General features: G+C 47.0%; 1 protein-coding gene and 1 pseudogene across 2 annotated transcripts; both read right to left on the bottom strand.

Moving 5' to 3' along the window:
- Positions 1–4,597: 4,597 nt before the first annotated feature.
- On the bottom strand, positions 4,598–14,883 carry LOC149984824 (uncharacterized; annotated as a pseudogene). Its single transcript, XR_016483870.1, has 6 exons — positions 14,803–14,883; positions 14,563–14,628; positions 14,342–14,425; positions 13,480–14,206; positions 12,758–12,789; positions 4,598–5,550 (listed from the first exon to the last, which is right to left on the bottom strand). The product of XR_016483870.1 is annotated as an uncharacterized LOC149984824 (transcript).
- Positions 14,884–18,912: 4,029 nt separating this feature from the next.
- On the bottom strand, positions 18,913–21,470 carry LOC149984823 (uncharacterized). Its single transcript, XM_090187500.1, has 4 exons — positions 21,310–21,470; positions 21,070–21,135; positions 20,849–20,932; positions 18,913–20,713 (listed from the first exon to the last, which is right to left on the bottom strand). The coding sequence occupies exons 1-4, from the start codon at positions 21,407–21,409 to the stop codon at positions 18,999–19,001; spliced, it is 1,965 nt and encodes a 654-aa protein (XP_090043626.1). The 5' UTR covers positions 21,410–21,470; the 3' UTR covers positions 18,913–18,998.
- Between the last annotated feature and the right edge of the window lie 922 nt (positions 21,471–22,392).

The following is a 22,392-nucleotide window of genomic DNA, read 5'->3' as shown; positions in this document are numbered from 1 at the left end:
CAGTTTTCAAAGTATATGTTTCAGGCCGTACCTTCTCTGGCTTGTTTAGCGTCAGACCCTATGGATCGGAGCAAGGCCAGGGCATGCACAATGGAGACGTCATTTGATGACAGCTCTGAAAAATGTAGGTTAAGGTTTGACAACATTATTTAGACTGAGTTACTCTATGCTGTTGAATGAGTGTCAAACACAGCAGCACCATAGACAGTGACAAAGAACATAGCTAGAAGGGTTGCGGAAAGAAACACTTACCTCCAAGTCTCCTCTGCAGAGAGACTTGATCTTGCTTCTGGGACTTTCCAACAGGGTAACAAGAAACTGAGGAGAAAGTGTTGACAGAAGTTGAGTTCACACAAAATAGCTACATATATTAATAGCAGTGAAGAATAAAAGATGACCAACGCGGAAGATACAGACAGTCAAATATTAATACCCAACTTATAAAGTTAAGCATATTTACCAAACAAATCCCTTAAACATTAGTGAACCAACCTTTGACAACCCCCACAGTCATCACAACGAGCAGCAATTCTCTCACACCTCCCATGATCATGAAAATAGTCTGTGTTATCAACAGGTAATGTCTTCCCATGGCCTGTATGAGGCTTATATAGGCCACTAATGACCTTAGTTTACCTGACAAACATGGCTTAACGATCAATTAACAAGCTTGATTGAGTTGTTACGTTCAGATAGAAATAGACCATGTAGAACATATGTTGATTCTTATCAAGTTGGTGGGCAGGCAATCTTTTCTACTCCATATATTGCATTTATATCTGTAATGATTAACCCTAATGGTCTCAGATCAGCAGTAGAAAGAAGTATTCCTAATTATTTTAGGTGTAATCTTCAAAGATATTAGGGGGAAATAAACACTGTACCCAAATCCACGTTTTACGTTTTTCAGACAGTGAGAGAGAAGAGGGAGGGATAGGGGGAAGCACAACAGGCCCACACTCATCCTCTCGTACCACCAGGTTCCCTTCCAGCAGATACTGGACTTCAGAGGAACTTCTGCTGCTATACCCCATCTTTACCTTTACCCACAAAGGTCCTAAACGGTAGAAAGTGTCCGGCCAACAGACAGACGCACACCTTATGACGGCAATAACCTGTAGTCCAAGGGGATAGTAGCACTTCACTGAGAGCAAAACAGACAGGGACCAAAAGATGTGGAAGAAGCAATTAGGAGGCCTGCGTCTTGTGACCGTAGCGTACGTGTAGGTATGTACGGCAGGACCAAATCAGAGAGATAGGTACGAGCAAGCCCATGTAATGCTTTGTAGGTTAGCAGTAAAACCTTGAAATCAGCCCTTGCCTTGACAGGAAGCCAGTGTAGGGAGGCTAGCACTGGAGTAATATGATATATTTTTGGGGTTCTAGTCAGGATTCTAGCAGCCGTATTTAGCACTAACTGAAGTTTATTTAGTGCTTTATCCGGGTAGCCGGAAAGTAAGAGCATTGCAGTAGTCTAACCTAGAAGTGACAAAAGCATGGATACATTTTTCTGCATCATTTTTGGACAGAAAGTTTGATTTTTGCAATGTTACGTAGATGGAAAAAAGCTGTCCTTGAAACAGTCTTGATATGTTCTTCAAAAGAGAGATCAGGGTCCAGAGTAACGCCGAGGGCCTTCACAGTTTTATTTGAGATGACTGTACAGCCATTAAGATTAATTGTCAGATTCAACAGAAGATCTCTTTGTTTCTTGGGACCTAGAACAAGCATCTCTGTTTTGTCCGAGTTTAAAAGTAGAACGTTTGCAGCCATCCACTTCCTTATGTCTGAAACACATGCTTCTAGCGAGGGCAATTTTGGGGCTTCACCATGTTTCATTGAAATGTTCAGCTGTGTGTCATCCGCATAGCAGTGAAAGTTAACATTATGTTTTCGAATGACATCCCCAAGAGGTAAAATATATAGTGAAAATCAATAGTGGTCCTAAAACGGAACCTTGAGGAACATCGAAATTTACAGTTGATTTGTCAGAGGACAAACCATTCACAGAGACTGTAACAGTTTTCTTCTATCTCCTCCTCTGACGAGGAAGGCAGAGGCTGCGCAACAGCCTTTTCTAAACATTTTGAGAGGAATGGAAGATTCGATATAGGCCGATAGTTTTTTATATTTTCTGGGTCAAGGTTTGGCTTTTTCAAGAGAGGCTTTATTACTGCCACTTTTAGTGAGTTTGGTACACATCCGGTGGATAGAGAGCCGTTTATTATGTTTAACATAGGAGGGCCAAGCACAGGAAACAGCTCTTTCAGTAGTTTAGTTGGAATAGGGTCCAGTATGGAGCTTGAAGGTTTAGAGGCCATGATTATTTTCATCATTGTGTCAAGGGATATAGTACTAAAACACTTGAGTGTCTCTCTTGATCCTAGGTCCTGGCAGAGTTGTGCAGACTCAGGACAACTGAGCTTTGAAGGAATACGCAGATTTAAAGAGGAGTCCGTAATTTACTTTGTAATAATCATCTTTTCCTCAAAGAAGTTCATGAATTTATTACTGCTGAGGTGAAAGCCATCCTCTCTTGGGGAATGCTGCTTTTTAGTTAGCTTTGCGACAGTATCAAAAACGAATTTCGGATTGTTCTTATTTTCCTCAATTAAGTTGGAAAAATAGGATGATCGAGCAGCAGCAAGGGCTCTTCGATACTGCACGGTACTGTCTTTCCAAGCTAGTCGGAAGACTTCCAGTTTGGTGTGGCGCCATTTCCGTTCCAATTTTCTGGAAGCTTGCTTCAGAGCTCGGGTATTTTCTGTATACCAGGGAGCTAGTTTCTTATGAGAAATGTTTTTAGTTTTTAGGGGTGCAACTGCATCTAGGGTATTGCGCAAGGTTAAATTGAGTTCCTCAGTTAGGTGGTTAACTGATTTTTGTCCTCTGGCGTCCTTGGGTAGACAGAGGGAGTCTGGAAGGACATCAAGGAATCTTTGTGTTGTCTGTGAATTTATAGCACGACTTTTGATGTTCCTTGGTTGGGGTCTGAGCAGATTATTTGTTGCAATTGCAAACGTAATAAAATGGTGGTCCGATAGTCCAGGATTATGAGGGAAAACATTAAGATCCACAACATTTATTCCATGGGACAAAACTAGGTCCAGAGTATGACTGTGACAGTGAGTAGGTCCAGAGACATGTCGGCTGATTATTCGTTTTAAGTCTAATACTGCGGGTAATGGAGTCGCCAATGACTAGAGTTTTCAATTTGTCAGAGCTAATGGTGGGAAGCTTCGGCGTCTCTGACCCCGTAACGGGAGGAGTAGAGACAAGAGAAGGCTCGGCCTTTGACTCCGACTCGCTGCTTAATGGGGAAAACCGGTTGAAGTTTGTCGGCTGAATGAGCGACACCGGTTGAGCATTCCTACAGCATTTCTCTCCAGAAACCGTGAGAAAGTTGTCCGGCTGCGGGGACCGTGCGAGGGGATTTATACTAACGTTACTATCTGTACTTACTGGTGGCACAGACGCTGTTTCATCCTTTCCTACACTGAAATTACCCTTGCCTAACGATTGCGTCTGAAGCTGGGCTTGTAGCACAGCTATCCTCACCGTAAGGCGATCGTTCTCCTGTATGAGTACAGCGACTGCAATTAGAAGGCATCATGTTAATGTTACTACTTAGCTTCGGCTGTTGGAGGTCCTGACGAACCATGTCCAGATAAAGCGTCCGGAGTATGAGGATTCTGTGTTATGCACTATAGCCCGTTACCATATGTGATTTAATATTATCTGCTGTTGGCTTGTGTGGATGTATGTATGTGTTATGCAACATAGCTGACTTGAACCATTGTTCAGTTTCAGGGCCATGGGCCTTTCTCATGATGGAAAAATACAGAACTGTGCAATGAGTTGGGGGGGGGCACATTCAGAACAGTCTTTTGTTAGATAACAGGAGCCAGGTGCCTGATAACTGCATATTCTACACAGCTACAACGACTGACCGCTGAAGCGCTTAAGGGGCTGGGACCAGCCTCTGCGCCAACAATCAACGATAGGCTGGGTGAGTCTAAACCACGCCCAGTCTACTCTGACAGGCCGGCTCGGAAGCAGGAACTACTGTCAGAGTATATTAAATATCTTTGTCAGGAACAAGTCAGTTCTGTTTTGCCCTGCGAGGTGGGACAGAGCCCATATATACGAAAATTGCATTTACCACTTAGCTAATAAAAGCCTCATTGTGATATTTATCCTGATACCAGAGTCGAATTGACGCAACCCTGACACGAGTGAAAAAATTGAGGGAAAAACCAAAAATATAAACGGTAATTAAAAAGTAAAAACCGTAAAGTTGTCATGTAGCAAAGTAGGCAACAAAACACCGCAACACGTAAACAAGTCTGCAAGTTGTGACCGGAAATGGCGTCAAAATGCTGTTGAGGTATCATGTGATGCTACTAGCATAAATGGACCAACACTGAGCACATGTAGCTTAAGTCAATTGGTAATTTAAAACACAGGGGTCTGAGTAATATTGCTGGCGCATGGATATAATGCAAAATAAATGTTGCCATCACCCCAGTTACTCAAGTCAGGTCATACACCTCAACTCCAAGTAGGAACCACCAAAACAATACAGAGGACACAAGTATTACAGTTAATGTTTAATTGAGCCAAAACAAGCAAATGCAGTTACACACTGGACTAGAGTACCCATGAACTCTTGCATGTCCCACGTCAGATATCCATGGCGTCGTCGCCGGACGGGCCGGTCGCAGCTTCAGAGGTGGCGTCGTCGCCAGACGGGCCGGTCGCAGCTTCAGAGGTGGCGTCGTCGCCAGACGGGCCGGTCGCAGCTTCAGAGGTGGCGTCGTCGCCAGACGGGCCGGTCGCAGCTTCAGAGGTGGCGTCGTCGCCAGACGGGCCGGTCGCAGCTTCAGAGGTGGCGTCGTCGCCAGACGGGCCGGTCGCAGCTTCAGAGGTGGCGTCGTCGCCAGACGGGCCGGTCGCAGCTTCAGAGGTGGCGTCGTCGCCAGACGGGCCGGTCGCAGCTTCAGAGGTGGCGTCGTCGCCAGACGGGCCGGTCGCAGCTTCAGAGGTGGCGTCGTCGCCAGACGGGCCGGTCGCAGCTTCAGAGGTGGCGTCGTCGCCAGACGGGCCGGTCGCAGCTTCAGAGGTGGCGTCGTCGCCAGACGGGCCGGTCGCAGCTTCAGAGGTGGCGTCGTCGCCAGACGGGCCGGTCGCAGCTTCAGAGGTGGCGTCGTCGCCAGACGGGCCGGTCGCAGCTTCAGAGGTGGCGTCGTCGCCAGACGGGCCGGTCGCAGCTTCAGAGGTGGCGTCGTCGCCAGACGGGCCGGTCGCAGCTTCAGAGGTGGCGTCGTCGCCAGACGGGCCGGTCGCAGCTTCAGAGGTGGCGTCGTCGCCAGACGGGCCGGTCGCAGCTTCAGAGGTGGCGTCGTCGCCAGACGGGCCGGTCGCAGCTTCAGAGGTGGCGTCGTCGCCAGACGGGCCGGTCGCAGCTTCAGAGGTGGCGTCGTCGCCAGACGGGCCGGTCGCAGCTTCAGAGGTGGCGGCGTCGTCCGAGGACATGCGCCTCAGCTTCTCCTCAGAGGACAGGGCATCATTTGCCGGAGAGCTACCATGGTTTGGAGAAGCTTGGGATTCTACTTCATTGGTCTCTAAATACTCTTGAGAAAAAACAAAAGGAACAGTTGGGTATTCTACAGCAACACATCTGTTCTACACGGTCTAGGCCAAATTGCTAATCGAATTTTGAGCAACATGAACCCTACAGTTTTCAAAGTATATGTTTCAGGCCGTACCTTCTCTGGCTTGTTTAGCGTCAGACCCTATGGATCGGAGCAAGGCCAGGGCATGCACAATGGAGACGTCATTTGATGACAGCTCTGAAAAATGTAGGTTAAGGTTTGACAACATTATTTAGACTGAGTTACTCTATGCTGTTGAATGAGTGTCAAACACAGCAGCACCATAGACAGTGACAAAGAACATAGCTAGAAGGGTTGCGGAAAGAAACACTTACCTCCAAGTCTCCTCTGCAGAGAGACTTGATCTTGCTTCTGGGACTTTCCAACAGGGTAACAAGAAACTGAGGAGAAAGTGTTGACAGAAGTTGAGTTCACACAAAATAGCTACATATATTAATAGCAGTGAAGAATAAAAGATGACCAACGCGGAAGATACAGACAGTCAAATATTAATACCCAACTTATAAAGTTAAGCATATTTACCAAACAAATCCCTTAAACATTAGTGAACCAACCTTTGACAACCCCCACAGTCATCACAACGAGCAGCAATTCTCTCACACCTCCCATGATGATGAAAATAGTCTGTGTTATCAACAGGTAATGTCTTCCCATGGCCTGTATGAGGCTTATATATGACAAACATGGCTTAACGATCAATTAACAAGCTTGATTGAGTTGTTACGTTCAGATAGAAATAGACCATGTAGAACATATGTTGATTCTTATCAAGTTGGTGGGCAGGCAATCTTTTCTACTCCATATATTGCATTTATATCTGTAATGATTAACCCTAATGGTCTCAGATCAGCATTAGAAAGAAGTAGGCCTAATTATTTTAGGTGTAATCTTCAAAGATATTAGGGGGAAATAAACACTGTACCCAAATCCACGTTTTACAATGCTCCTGGGAAATGGGTAGGCCTCCACCTATAGTCCTTCACAGTTTTACAGCTGTGATATATTTATTTATTTACATAGATCACATACATAAATAAATATGTTAGCTGTAGGTAGCGTTGAGATAAAATTCCCATATTCTATTGCTACTAACATAAATCCTAATATATCATGTTTTCCTCATTTGCTCTGTAGGAGGTTCGTCATATGAAGGACATTCAAGTGGATGTGACCCCTAACCTGCAATAGGGGCTCAGTGAGGTGACAGACATCCTGTAATGGATCTCCAGCTAGTGTCTGAGGACCTGGAGAAGGCTGTGTCTACAGCTGTGGGGCAGGACAAGCATGGTATGAAGGATTTTATTGTTATGGATAGTCATCTCCAATCTGTTCAAATATCACTGTTGTTGATAACACACATTACCAAAATGATTCACACTTGTCTTCCTATTTCCACATAATCTGTCATGGTTCCCCACCCCAACAGGGCATAAAACCAACCTCTCTTTATTGCTACTGCTAATACACCCAAATCCAACAGCGTTTGAGTATCTTTTTGCTGTTCTTCTAACCCTGAATGGCAACATTTTATCCTAGTACACAAGCATGTCACTTTATCCATCCACACCCACTCTACTGCCGCATGGCCACTGCGGCTGAGACTTTCACCCTCTCGTTACAGGTATAGCAGGTAACCAACCCCACCCGGGTCTTACCACCTAGGACTTACCCTTTGCAGGTTTGGGCTTACCTTCCGGGACTCACCCTATTCTTATAGTACAAGCAGGAACCAACCTACTCGGGATTTACCCCCTAGGAGTTACCCTCTACAGGTTTGGGTTTACCTTCCGGGACTTACCATATACCACAAAGCTACGACCGGTCGTAATACAATGGGACTACTGAATAAGCTCAGGCTTTCTAGGTTCGTACCCTATAATTGGTTCAGCCTACGACTCTCATCTCCCCAAGATGTCAGAATTAGTGATAACGGGTGTAGGAACTTTGCTTACCTTGTTTCTGTTTCACTGTTTCTTAATCTCTAGTTCGACTGCAAATCGCGGTGAACCCTGCTCGCAGTGCCAACTGTTAGGTTCTAATTCTCAGAGTAAAAACTCGACGGACACCATGAATGCTTGAACCAAGTTTATTCTTCCCAGAGGGTCAAGACAGCTGCATTAGACAAAAAACATATTCACACAAGCACTGATATGTAATCCTCTCTCCTATGCTGAGTCTGCTCCTACACCTCTAAACAGCCAATGCATCTCTGTTGCTAGACAGAACCTTGGTGATATCTGTTCTTCCTCAATTCATCTGACCTGACCGCTACCCCAAAGTGCTCACTCCTCCCCAACTCAAGGCTGACATGGTGATTGGTACCAGACTGTGTCTCTTCTCATCCCAGAGGATCCCACCCATAGGATGCCTGATGGCTAACAATAACATATCCTGACATAATGTAAACGTTATACATTAAGCTCTCTCCCTCAGTGACATGAATTAGTATATTTCATATTCTCAGAACCCAACAGTAGGTTTTAAGGTGTGGCTGCATGTTTGTCGTGGACGCATCGTCACTCTTGATGTTCTTTTTCCAAGTCTGAACTGGCCGTTCTTGTCTTTCCTCAACTAATTGAAACCTCAGGGACAGACATCCTGAACGACTCTGATGTCAGAGCTCCCATCAGCCCTCTACACCTCGCTGTGAGTAAAGCCTACCTGCTCCTGTAGTGGTCTCCATATGACAAATGGCACCCTATTCCCTATTTAGTACACTACGTTTGACCAGAACCTTATAGGCCCTGATCAAAAGTAGTTCACTACATAGGGAATAGGGTGCTATCTGGGATGCAAGCATGGTGTAGATTTTCCACAGGAAGTTGACTGTCCAGACAGACTCACACACCATATTCCGATCTATTCCTGATTAGTGTAAAATACATATTCTACACAGTGATGATGAGGATGATTTCCTTATTTTGCCATTTGAGTTAATCAACCTCAGAAGAGAAGTAGAGTGTTTGTTTCTCAATCCCACGCTTGGCAGGAACCTCCGATGTTGATGCTGGGCGGGAGCAAAAATGGGCTCCCGATTGAAAGACTCTGGTCTACTTTAGAGGTCTAGCACTGTATTTCTGTTCAGGCGTACCACGGGTCTACTCTAGGACATTGATTATATTAAGAGTGAATATCTATTCAGGCGTACCACAGTCACCACCATGCTATGGAGGTCCTGGTTCAGTCTCTGCTGGATCTAGACGTGAGGGACAGCCAGGGGCGCACCCCTCTGGACCTGGATGACTTTCACTTTAGCAGTAATAAATTCATGAACTTCTTTGAGGAAAAGATTATGATTATTAGAAAGCAAATTTTGGACTCCTCCTTAAATCTGCGTATTCCTTCAAAGCTCAGTTGTCCTGAGTCTGCACAACTCTGCCAGGAGCTAGGATCAAGAGAGACGCTCAAGTGTTTTAGTACTATATCTCTTGACACAATGATGAAAATAATCATGGCCTCTAAACCTTCAAGCTGCATACTGGACCCTATTCCAACTAAACTGATATCTTTCCGACAGATAAGATCTAAACCAGGCCAGAACTTGTCCGTATAGACCAATTTGGGTTTCCAATCTCTCCAAAAGAATGTGGTGATCGATGGTATCAAAAGCAGCACTAAGGTCTAGGAGCACGAGGACAGATGCAGAGCCCAGGTCTGATGCCATTAAAAGGTAATTTACCACCTTCACAAGTGCAGTCTCAGTGCTATGATGGGGTCTAAAACCAGACTGAAGCATTTCGTATACATTGTTTGTCTTCAGGAAGGCAGTGAGTTGCTGCGCAACAGCCTTTTCTAAACATTTTGAGAGGAATGGAAGATTCGATATAGGCCGATAGTTTTTTATATTTTCTGGGTCAAGGTTAGGCTTTTTCAAGAGAGGCTTTATTACTGCCACTTTTAGTGAGTTTGGTACACATCCGGTGGATAGAGAGCCGTTTATTACGTTCAACATAGGAGGGCCAAGCACAGGAAGCAGCTCTTTCAGTAGTTTAGTTGGAATAGGGTCCAGTATGGAGCTTGAAGGTTTAGAGGCCATGATTATTTTCATCATTGTGTCAAGGGATATAGTACTAAAACACTTGAGTGTCTCTCTTGATCCTAGGTCCAGGCAGAGTTGTGCAGACTCAGGACAACTGAGCTTTGAAGGAATACGCAGATTTAAGGAGGAGTCCAAAATTTGCTTTCTAATAATCATAATCTTTTCCTCAAAGAAGTTCATGAATTTATTACTGCTAAAGTGAAAGTCATCCAGGTCCAGAGGGGTGCGCCCCTGGCTGTCCCTCACGTCTAGATCCAGCAGAGACTGAACCAGGACCTCCATAGCATGGTGGTGACTGTGGTACGCCTGAATAGATATTCACTCTTAATATAATCAATGTCCTAGAGTAGACCCGTGGTACGCCTGAACAGAAATACAGTGCTAGACCTCTAAAGTAGACCAGAGTCTTTCAATCGGGAGCCCAACTGAGCTTTGAAGGAATACGCAGATTTAAAGAGGAGTCCGTAATTTACTTTCTAATCATCATCTTTTCCTCAAAGAAGTTCATGAATTTATTACTGCTGAGGTGAAAGCCATCCTCTCTTGGGGAATGCTGCTTTTTAGTTAGCTTTGCGACAGTATCAAAAACGAATTTCGGATTGTTCTTATTTTCCTCAATTAAGTTGGAAAAATAGGATGATCGAGCAGCAGCAAGGGCTCTTCGATACTGCACGGTACTGTCTTTCCAAGCTAGTCGGAAGACTTCCAGTTTGGTGTGGCGCCATTTCCGTTCCAATTTTCTGGAAGCTTGCTTCAGAGCTCGGGTATTTTCTGTATACCAGGGAGCTAGTTTCTTATGAGAAATGTTTTTAGTTTTTAGGGGTGCAACTGCATCTAGGGTATTGCGCAAGGTTAAATTGAGTTCCTCAGTTAGGTGGTTAACTGATTTTTGTCCTCTGGCGTCCTTGGGTAGACAGAGGGAGTCTGGAAGGACATCAAGGAATCTTTGTGTTGTCTGTGAATTTATAGCACGACTTTTGATGTTCCTTGGTTGGGGTCTGAGCAGATTATTTGTTGCAATTGCAAACGTAATAAAATGGTGGTCCGATAGTCCAGGATTATGAGGGAAAACATTAAGATCCACAACATTTATTCCATGGGACAAAACTAGGTCCAGAGTATGACTGTGACAGTGAGTAGGTCCAGAGACATGTTGGACAAAACCCACTGAGTCGATGATGGCTCCGAAAGCCTTTTTCGAGTGGGAATATTATCTGCTATGACTACATGGTCCGATAGGAATTCAGGGAACTGTATATGGCCCAGGAGGCCTGTAAACAGTAGCTAAAAAAAAGTGATTGAGTAGGCTACATAGATTTCATGACTAGAAGCTCAAAAGACGAAAACGTCTTTTTTTTGTAAATGTACATTTGCTATCGTAAATGTTAGCAACAGCTCCGCAGGATGCACGGGGGATATGGTCACTAGTGTAGCCAGGAGGTGAGGCCTCATTTAACACAGTAAATTCATCAGGCTAAAGACATGTTTCAGTCAGGCCAATCACATCAAGATTATGATCAGTTCATTGACTATAATTGCCTTTGAAGTAAGGGATCTGACATTAAGTAGCCCTATTTTGAGATGTGAGGTATCATGATCTCTTTCAATAATGACAGGAATGGAGGAGGTCTTTATCTTAGTGAGATTGCTAAGGCGAACACCGCCATGTTTAATTTTGCCCAACCTAGGTCGAGGCACAGACACGGTCTCAATGGAGATAGCTGAGCTGACTACACTGACTGTGCTAGTGGCAGACTGGCTAACAGCCTTGCCTGCACCCTATTTCATTGTGGAGCTAGAGGAGTTAGAGCCCTGTCTATGTTAGTAGATAAGATGAGAGCACCCCTCCAGCTAGGATGGAGTCCGTCACTCCTCCGCAGGTCAGGCTTGGTCCTGTTTGTGGGTGAGTCCCAGAAAGAGGGCCAATTATCTACAAATTCTATCTTTTGGGAGGGGCAGAAACCAGTTTTCAACCAGCTATTGAGTTGTGAGACTCTGCTGTAGAGCTCATCACTCCCCCTAACTGGGAGGGGGCCAGAGACAATTACTCGATGCCGACACATCTTTCTAGCTGATTTACACGCTGAAGCTATGTTGGTGGTGATCTCTGACTGTTTCATCCTAACATCGTTGGTGCCGACGTGGATAACAATATCTCTATACTCGCCAGTTTTAGCTTTAGCCAGCACCATCTTCAGATTAGCCTTACGTCGGTTGCCCTGCCCCCTGGTAAACAGTGTATGATCGCTGGATGATTCGTTTTAAGTCTAATACTGCGGGTAATGGAGTCGCCAATGACTAGAGTTTTCAATTTGTCAGAGCTAATGGTGGGAAGCTTCGGCGTCTCTGACCCCGTAACGGGAGGAGTAGAGACAAGAGAAGGCTCGGCCTTTGACTCCGACTCGCTGCTTAATGGGGAAAACCGGTTGAAAGTTTGTCGGCTGAATGAGCGACACCGGTTGAGCATTCCTACAGCATTTCCCTCCAGAAACCGTGAGAAAGTTGTCCGGCTGCGGGGACCGTGCGAGGGGATTTATACTAACGTTACTATCTGTACTTACTGGTGGCACAGACGCTGTTTCATCCTTTCCTACACTGAAATTACCCTTGCCTAACGATTGCGTCTGAAGCTGGGCTTGTAGCACAGCTATCCTCACCGTAAGGCGATCGTTCTCCTGTATGAGTACAGCGACTGCAATTAGAAGGCATCATGTTAATGTTACTTAGCGTCGGCTGTTGGAGGTCCTGACGAACCATGTCCAGATAAAGCGTCCGGAGTATGAGGATTCTGTGTTATGCACTATAGCCCGTTACCATATGTGATTTAATATTATCTGCTGTAGGCTTGTGTGGATGTATGTGTTATGCAACATAGCTGACTTGAACCATTGTTCAGTTTCAGGGCCATGGGCCTTTCTCATGATGGAAAAATACAGAACTGTGCAAGGAGTTGGGGGGGGGGCACATTCAGAACAGTCTTTTGTTAGATAACAGGAGCCAGGTGCCTGATAACTGCATATTCTACACAGCTACAACGACTGACTGCTGAAGCGCTTAAGGGGCTGGGACCAGCCTCTGCGCCAACAATCAACGATGGGCTGGGTGAGTCTAAACCACGCCCAGTCTACTCTGACAGGCCGGCTCGGAAGCAGGAACTGTCAGAGTATATTAAATATCTTTGTCAGGAACAAGTCAGTTCTGTTTTGCCCTGCGAGGTGGGACAGAGAGCCCATATATACGAAAATTGCATTTACCACTTATTGCTTAGCTAATAAAAAAAAGCCTCATTGTGATATTTATCCTGATACCAGATTCGAATTGACGCAACCCTGACACGAGGGGAAAAACCAAAAATATAAACGGTAATTAAAAAGTAAAAACCGTAAAGTTGTCATGTAGCAAAGTAGGCAACAAAACACTGCAACAAGTCTGCAAGTTGTGACCGGAAATGGCGTCAAAATGCTGTTGAGGTATCATGTGATGCTACTAGCATAAATGGACCAACAGTGAGCACATGTAGCTTAAGTCAATTGGTAATTTAAAACACAGGGGTCTGAGTAATATTGCTGGCGCATGGATATAATGCAAAACTAATGTTGCCATCACCCCAGTTACTCAAGTCAGGTCATACACCTCAACTCCAAGTAGGAACCACCAAAACAATACAGAGGACACAAGTATTACAGTTAATGTTTAATTGAGCCAAAACAAGCAAATGCAGTTACACACTGGACTAGAGTACCCATGAACTCTTGCATGTCCCACGTCAGATATCCATGGCGTCGTCGCCGGACGGGCCGGTCGCAGCTTCAGAGGTGGCGTCGTCGCCGGACGGGCCGGTCGCAGCTTCGCCAGACGGGCCAACCGCAGCGTCGCCAGATGGGCCGGTCGCCGCCAGACGGGCCGGTCGCAGCTTCAGAGGTGGCGTCGTCGCCAGACGGGCCGGTCGCAGCTTCAGAGGTGGCGTCGTCGCCAGACGGGCCGGTCGCAGCTTCAGAGGTGGCGTCGTCGCCAGACGGGCCGGTCGCAGCTTCAGAGGTGGCGTCGTCGCCAGACGGGCCGGTCGCAGCTTCAGAGGTGGCGTCGTCGCCAGACGGGCCGGTCGCAGCTTCAGAGGTGGCGTCGTCGCCAGACGGGCCGGTCGCAGCTTCAGAGGTGGCGTCGTCGCCAGACGGGCCGGTCGCAGCTTCAGAGGTGGCGTCGTCGCCAGACGGGCCGGTCGCAGCTTCAGAGGTGGCGTCGTCGCCAGACGGGCCGGTCGCAGCTTCAGAGGTGGCGTCGCCAGACGGGCCGGTCGCAGCTTCAGAGGTGGCGTCGTCGCCAGACGGGCCGGTCGCAGCTTCAGAGGTGGCGTCGTCGCCAGACGGGCCGGTCGCAGCTTCATCCGAGGACATGCGCCTCAGCTTCTCCTCAGAGGACAGGGCATCATTTGCCAGAGAGCTACCATGGTTTGGAGAAGCTTGGGATTCTACTTCATTGGTCTCTAAATACTCTTGAGAAAAAACAAAAGGAACAGTTGGGTATTCTACAGCAACACATCTGTTCTACACGGTCTAGGCCAAATTGCTAATCGAATTTTGAGCAACATGAACCCTACAGTTTTCAAAGTATATGTTTCAGGCCGTACCTTCTCTGGCTTGTTTAGCGTCAGACCCTATGGATCGGAGCAAGGCCAGGGCATGCACAATGGAGACGTCATTTGATGACAGCTCTGAAAAATGTAGGTTAAGGTTTGACAACATTATTTAGACTGAGTTACTCTATGCTGTTGAATGAGTGTCAAACACAGCAGCACCATAGACAGTGACAAAGAACATAGCTAGAAGGGTTGCGGAAAGAAACACTTACCTCCAAGTCTCCTCTGCAGAGAGACTTGATCTTGCTTCTGGGACTTTCCAACAGGGTAACAAGAAACTGAGGAGAAAGTGTTGACAGAAGTTGAGTTCACACAAAATAGCTACATATATTAATAGCAGTGAAGAATAAAAGATGACCAACGCGGAAGATACAGACAGTCAAATATTAATACCCAACTTATAAAGTTAAGCATATTTACCAAACAAATCCCTTAAACATTAGTGAACCAACCTTTGACAACCCCCACAGTCATCACAACGAGCAGCAATTCTCTCACACCTCCCATGATCATGAAAATAGTCTGTGTTATCAACAGGTAATGTCTTCCCATGGCCTGTATGAGGCTTATATAGGCCACTAATGACCTTAGTTTACCTGACAAACATGGCTTAACGATCAATTAACAAGCTTGATTGAGTTGTTACGTTCAGATAGAAATAGACCATGTAGAACATATGTTGATTCTTATCAAGTTGGTGGGCAGGCAATCTTTTCTACTCCATATATTGCATTTATATCTGTAATGATTAACCCTAATGGTCTCAGATCAGCAGTAGAAAGAAGTATTCCTAATTATTTTAGGTGTAATCTTCAAAGATATTAGGGGGAAATAAACACTGTACCCAAATCCACGTTTTACGTTTTTCAGACAGTGAGAGAGAAGAGGGAGGGATAGGGGGAAGCACAACAGGCCCACACTCATCCTCTCGTACCACCAGGTTCCCTTCCAGCAGATACTGGACTTCAGAGGAACTTCTGCTGCTATACCCCATCTTTACCTTTACCCACAAAGGTCCTAAACGGTAGAAAGTGTCCGGCCAACAGACAGACGCACACCTTATGACGGCAATAACCTGTAGTCCAAGGGGATAGTAGCACTTCACTGAGAGCAAAACAGACAGGGACCAAAAGATGTGGAAGAAGCAATTAGGAGGCCTGCGTCTTGTGACCGTAGCGTACGTGTAGGTATGTACGGCAGGACCAAATCAGAGAGATAGGTACGAGCAAGCCCATGTAATGCTTTGTAGGTTAGCAGTAAAACCTTGAAATCAGCCCTTGCCTTGACAGGAAGCCAGTGTAGGGAGGCTAGCACTGGAGTAATATGATATATTTTTGGGGTTCTAGTCAGGATTCTAGCAGCCGTATTTAGCACTAACTGAAGTTTATTTAGTGCTTTATCCGGGTAGCCGGAAAGTAAGAGCATTGCAGTAGTCTAACCTAGAAGTGACAAAAGCATGGATACATTTTTCTGCATCATTTTTGGACAGAAAGTTTGATTTTTGCAATGTTACGTAGATGGAAAAAAGCTGTCCTTGAAACAGTCTTGATATGTTCTTCAAAAGAGAGATCAGGGTCCAGAGTAACGCCGAGGGCCTTCACAGTTTTATTTGAGACGACTGTACAGCCATTAAGATTAATTGTCAGATTCAACAGAAGATCTCTTTGTTTCTTGGGACCTAGAACAAGCATCTCTGTTTTGTCCGAGTTTAAAAGTAGAACGTTTGCAGCCATCCACTTCCTTATGTCTGAAACACATGCTTCTAGCGAGGGCAATTTTGGGGCTTCACCATGTTTCATTGAAATGTTCAGCTGTGTGTCATCCGCATAGCAGTGAAAGTTAACATTATGTTTTCGAATGACATCCCCAAGAGGTAAAATATATAGTGAAAATCAATAGTGGTCCTAAAACGGAACCTTGAGGAACATCGAAATTTACAGTTGATTTGTCAGAGGACAAACCATTCACAGAGACTGTAACAGTTTTCTTCTATCTCCTCCTCTGACGAGGAAGGCAGAGGCTGCGCAACAGCCTTTTCTAAACATTTTGAGAGGAATGGAAGATTCGATATAGGCCGATAGTTTTTTATATTTTCTGGGTCAAGGTTTGGCTTTTTCAAGAGAGGCTTTATTACTGCCACTTTTAGTGAGTTTGGTACACATCCGGTGGATAGAGAGCCGTTTATTATGTTCAACATAGGAGGGCCAAGCACAGGAAACAGCTCTTTCAGTAGTTTAGTTGGAATAGGGTCCAGTATGGAGCTTGAAGGTTTAGAGGCCATGATTATTTTCATCATTGTGTCAAGGGATATAGTACTAAAACACTTGAGTGTCTCTCTTGATCCTAGGTCCTGGCAGAGTTGTGCAGACTCAGGACAACTGAGCTTTGAAGGAATACGCAGATTTAAAGAGGAGTCCGTAATTTACTTTGTAATAATCATCTTTTCCTCAAAGAAGTTCATGAATTTATTACTGCTGAGGTGAAAGCCATCCTCTCTTGGGGAATGCTGCTTTTTAGTTAGCTTTGCGACAGTATCAAAAACGAATTTCGGATTGTTCTTATTTTCCTCAATTAAGTTGGAAAAATAGGATGATCGAGCAGCAGCAAGGGCTCTTCGATACTGCACGGTACTGTCTTTCCAAGCTAGTCGGAAGACTTCCAGTTTGGTGTGGCGCCATTTCCGTTCCAATTTTCTGGAAGCTTGCTTCAGAGCTCGGGTATTTTCTGTATACCAGGGAGCTAGTTTCTTATGAGAAATGTTTTTAGTTTTTAGGGGTGCAACTGCATCTAGGGTATTGCGCAAGGTTAAATTGAGTTCCTCAGTTAGGTGGTTAACTGATTTTTGTCCTCTGGCGTCCTTGGGTAGACAGAGGGAGTCTGGAAGGACATCAAGGAATCTTTGTGTTGTCTGTGAATTTATAGCACGACTTTTGATGTTCCTTGGTTGGGGTCTGAGCAGATTATTTGTTGCAATTGCAAACGTAATAAAATGGTGGTCCGATAGTCCAGGATTATGAGGGAAAACATTAAGATCCACAACATTTATTCCATGGGACAAAACTAGGTCCAGAGTATGACTGTGACAGTGAGTAGGTCCAGAGACATGTCGGCTGATTATTCGTTTTAAGTCTAATACTGCGGGTAATGGAGTCGCCAATGACTAGAGTTTTCAATTTGTCAGAGCTAATGGTGGGAAGCTTCGGCGTCTCTGACCCCGTAACGGGAGGAGTAGAGACAAGAGAAGGCTCGGCCTTTGACTCCGACTCGCTGCTTAATGGGGAAAACCGGTTGAAGTTTGTCGGCTGAATGAGCGACACCGGTTGAGCATTCCTACAGCATTTCTCTCCAGAAACCGTGAGAAAGTTGTCCGGCTGCGGGGACCGTGCGAGGGGATTTATACTAACGTTACTATCTGTACTTACTGGTGGCACAGACGCTGTTTCATCCTTTCCTACACTGAAATTACCCTTGCCTAACGATTGCGTCTGAAGCTGGGCTTGTAGCACAGCTATCCTCACCGTAAGGCGATCGTTCTCCTGTATGAGTACAGCGACTGCAATTAGAAGGCATCATGTTAATGTTACTACTTAGCTTCGGCTGTTGGAGGTCCTGACGAACCATGTCCAGATAAAGCGTCCGGAGTATGAGGATTCTGTGTTATGCACTATAGCCCGTTACCATATGTGATTTAATATTATCTGCTGTTGGCTTGTGTGGATGTATGTATGTGTTATGCAACATAGCTGACTTGAACCATTGTTCAGTTTCAGGGCCATGGGCCTTTCTCATGATGGAAAAATACAGAACTGTGCAATGAGTTGGGGGGGGGCACATTCAGAACAGTCTTTTGTTAGATAACAGGAGCCAGGTGCCTGATAACTGCATATTCTACACAGCTACAACGACTGACCGCTGAAGCGCTTAAGGGGCTGGGACCAGCCTCTGCGCCAACAATCAACGATAGGCTGGGTGAGTCTAAACCACGCCCAGTCTACTCTGACAGGCCGGCTCGGAAGCAGGAACTACTGTGAGTATATTAAATATCTTTGTCAGGAACAAGTCAGTTCTGTTTTGCCCTGCGAGGTGGGACAGAGCCCATATATACGAAAATTGCATTTACCACTTATTGCTTAGCTAATAAAAGCCTCATTGTGATATTTATCCTGATACCAGATTCGAATTGACGCAACCCTGACACGAGTGAAAAAATTGAGGGAAAAACCAAAAATATAAACGGTAATTAAAAAGTAAAAACCGTAAAGTTGTCAGGTAGCAAAGTAGGCAACAAAACACCGCAACACGTAAACAAGTCTGCAAGTTGTGACCGGAAATGGCGTCAAAATGCTGTTGAGGTATCATGTGATGCTACTAGCATAAATGGACCAACACTGAGCACATGTAGCTTAAGTCAATTGGTAATTTAAAACACAGGGGTCTGAGTAATATTGCTGGCGCATGGATATAATGCAAAATAAATGTTGCCATCACCCCAGTTACTCAAGTCAGGTCATACACCTCACCTCCAAGTAGGAACCACCAAAACAATACAGAGGACACAAGTATTACAGTTAATGTTTAATTGAGCCAAAACAAGCAAATGCAGTTACACACTGGACTAGAGTACCCATGAACTCTTGCATGTCCCACGTCAGATATCCATGGCGTCGTCGCCGGACGGGCCGGTCGCAGCTTCAGAGGTGGCGTCGTCGCCAGACGGGCCGGTCGCAGCTTCAGAGGTGGCGTCGTCGCCAGACGGGCCGGTCGCAGCTTCAGAGGTGGCGTCGTCGCCAGACGGGCCGGTCGCAGCTTCAGAGGTGGCGTCGTCGCCAGACGGGCCGGTCGCAGCTTCAGAGGTGGCGTCGTCGCCAGACGGGCCGGTCGCAGCTTCAGAGGTGGCGTCGTCGCCAGACGGGCCGGTCGCAGCTTCAGAGGTGGCGTCGTCGCCAGACGGGCCGGTCGCAGCTTCAGAGGTGGCGTCGTCGCCAGACGGGCCGGTCGCAGCTTCAGAGGTGGCGTCGTCGCCAGACGGGCCGGTCGCAGCTTCAGAGGTGGCGTCGTCGCCAGACGGGCCGGTCGCAGCTTCAGAGGTGGCGTCGTCGCCAGACGGGCCGGTCGCAGCTTCAGAGGTGGCGTCGTCGCCAGACGGGCCGGTCGCAGCTTCAGAGGTGGCGTCGTCGCCAGACGGGCCGGTCGCAGCTTCAGAGGTGGCGTCGTCGCCAGACGGGCCGGTCGCAGCTTCAGAGGTGGCGTCGTCGCCAGACGGGCCGGTCGCAGCTTCAGAGGTGGCGTCGTCGCCAGACGGGCCGGTCGCAGCTTCAGAGGTGGCGTCGTCGCCAGACGGGCCGGTCGCAGCTTCAGAGGTGGCGTCGTCGCCAGACGGGCCGGTCGCAGCTTCAGAGGTGGCGTCGTCGCCAGACGGGCCGGTCGCAGCTTCAGAGGTGGCGTCGTCGCCAGACGGGCCGGTCGCAGCTTCAGAGGTGGCGTCGTCGCCAGACGGGCCGGTCGCAGCTTCAGAGGTGGCGTCGTCGCCAGACGGGCCGGTCGCAGCTTCAGAGGTGGCGTCGTCGCCAGACGGGCCGGTCGCAGCTTCAGAGGTGGCGTCGTCGCCAGACGGGCCGGTCGCAGCTTCAGAGGTGGCGTCGTCGCCAGACGGGCCGGTCGCAGCTTCAGAGGTGGCGTCGTCGCCAGACGGGCCGGTCGCAGCTTCAGAGGTGGCGTCGTCGCCAGACGGGCCGGTCGCAGCTTCAGAGGTGGCGTCGTCGCCAGACGGGCCGGTCGCAGCTTCAGAGGTGGCGTCGTCGCCAGACGGGCCGGTCGCAGCTTCAGAGGTGGCGTCGTCGCCAGACGGGCCGGTCGCAGCTTCAGAGGTGGCGTCGTCGCCAGACGGGCCGGTCGCAGCTTCAGAGGTGGCGTCGTCGCCAGACGGGCCGGTCGCAGCTTCAGAGGTGGCGTCGTCGCCAGACGGGCCGGTCGCAGCTTCAGAGGTGGCGTCGTCGCCAGACGGGCCGGTCGCAGCTTCAGAGGTGGCGTCGTCGCCAGACGGGCCGGTCGCAGCTTCAGAGGTGGCGTCGTCGCCAGACGGGCCGGTCGCAGCTTCAGAGGTGGCGTCGTCGCCAGACGGGCCGGTCGCAGCTTCAGAGGTGGCGTCGTCGCCAGACGGGCCGGTCGCAGCTTCAGAGGTGGCGTCGTCGCCAGACGGGCCGGTCGCAGCTTCAGAGGTGGCGTCGTCGCCAGACGGGCCGGTCGCAGCTTCATCCGAGGACATGCGCCTCAGCTTCTCCTCAGAGGACAGGGCATCATTTGCCGGAGAGCTACCATGGTTTGGAGAAGCTTGGGATTCTACTTCATTGGTCTCTAAATACTCTTGAGAAAAAACAAAAGGAACAGTTGGGTATTCTACAGCAACACATCTGTTCTACACGGTCTAGGCCAAATTGCTAATCGAATTTTGAGCAACATGAACCCTACAGTTTTCAAAGTATATGTTTCAGGCCGTACCTTCTCTGGCTTGTTTAGCGTCAGACCCTATGGATCGGAGCAAGGCCAGGGCATGCACAATGGAGACGTCATTTGATGACAGCTCTGAAAAATGTAGGTTAAGGTTTGACAACATTATTTAGACTGAGTTACTCTATGCTGTTGAATGAGTGTCAAACACAGCAGCACCATAGACAGTGACAAAGAACATAGCTAGAAGGGTTGCGGAAAGAAACACTTACCTCCAAGTCTCCTCTGCAGAGAGACTTGATCTTGCTTCTGGGACTTTCCAACAGGGTAACAAGAAACTGAGGAGAAAGTGTTGACAGAAGTTGAGTTCACACAAAATAGCTACATATATTAATAGCAGTGAAGAATAAAAGATGACCAACGCGGAAGATACAGACAGTCAAATATTAATACCCAACTTATAAAGTTAAGCATATTTACCAAACAAATCCCTTAAACATTAGTGAACCAACCTTTGACAACCCCCACAGTCATCACAACGAGCAGCAATTCTCTCACACCTCCCATGATCATGAAAATAGTCTGTGTTATCAACAGGTAATGTCTTCCCATGGCCTGTATGAGGCTTATATAGGCCACTAATGACCTTAGTTTACCTGACAAACATGGCTTAACGATCAATTAACAAGCTTGATTGAGTTGTTACGTTCAGATAGAAATAGACCATGTAGAACATATGTTGATTCTTATCAAGTTGGTGGGCAGGCAATCTTTTCTACTCCATATATTGCATTTATATCTGTAATGATTAACCCTAATGGTCTCAGATCAGCAGTAGAAAGAAGTATTCCTAATTATTTTAGGTGTAATCTTCAAAGATATTAGGGGGAAATAAACACTGTACCCAAATCCACGTTTTACGTTTTTCAGACAGTGAGAGAGAAGAGGGAGGGATAGGGGGAAGCACAACAGGCCCACACTCATCCTCTCGTACCACCAGGTTCCCTTCCAGCAGATACTGGACTTCAGAGGAACTTCTGCTGCTATACCCCATCTTTACCTTTACCCACAAAGGTCCTAAACGGTAGAAAGTGTCCGGCCAACAGACAGACGCACACCTTATGACGGCAATAACCTGTAGTCCAAGGGGATAGTAGCACTTCACTGAGAGCAAAACAGACAGGGACCAAAAGATGTGGAAGAAGCAATTAGGAGGCCTGCGTCTTGTGACCGTAGCGTACGTGTAGGTATGTACGGCAGGACCAAATCAGAGAGATAGGTACGAGCAAGCCCATGTAATGCTTTGTAGGTTAGCAGTAAAACCTTGAAATCAGCCCTTGCCTTGACAGGAAGCCAGTGTAGGGAGGCTAGCACTGGAGTAATATGATATATTTTTGGGGTTCTAGTCAGGATTCTAGCAGCCGTATTTAGCACTAACTGAAGTTTATTTAGTGCTTTATCCGGGTAGCCGGAAAGTAAGAGCATTGCAGTAGTCTAACCTAGAAGTGACAAAAGCATGGATACATTTTTCTGCATCATTTTTGGACAGAAAGTTTGATTTTTGCAATGTTACGTAGATGGAAAAAAGCTGTCCT

This window comes from Oncorhynchus mykiss, chromosome 2 (assembly GCF_057628025.1).
Source record: "Oncorhynchus mykiss isolate SJ-2025 chromosome 2, ASM5762802v1, whole genome shotgun sequence".
Lineage (NCBI taxonomy): Eukaryota > Metazoa > Chordata > Actinopteri > Salmoniformes > Salmonidae > Oncorhynchus > Oncorhynchus mykiss.
Note: the sequence above shows the minus strand (reverse complement) of the source record. Positions and strands in the feature narration are given on the sequence as shown.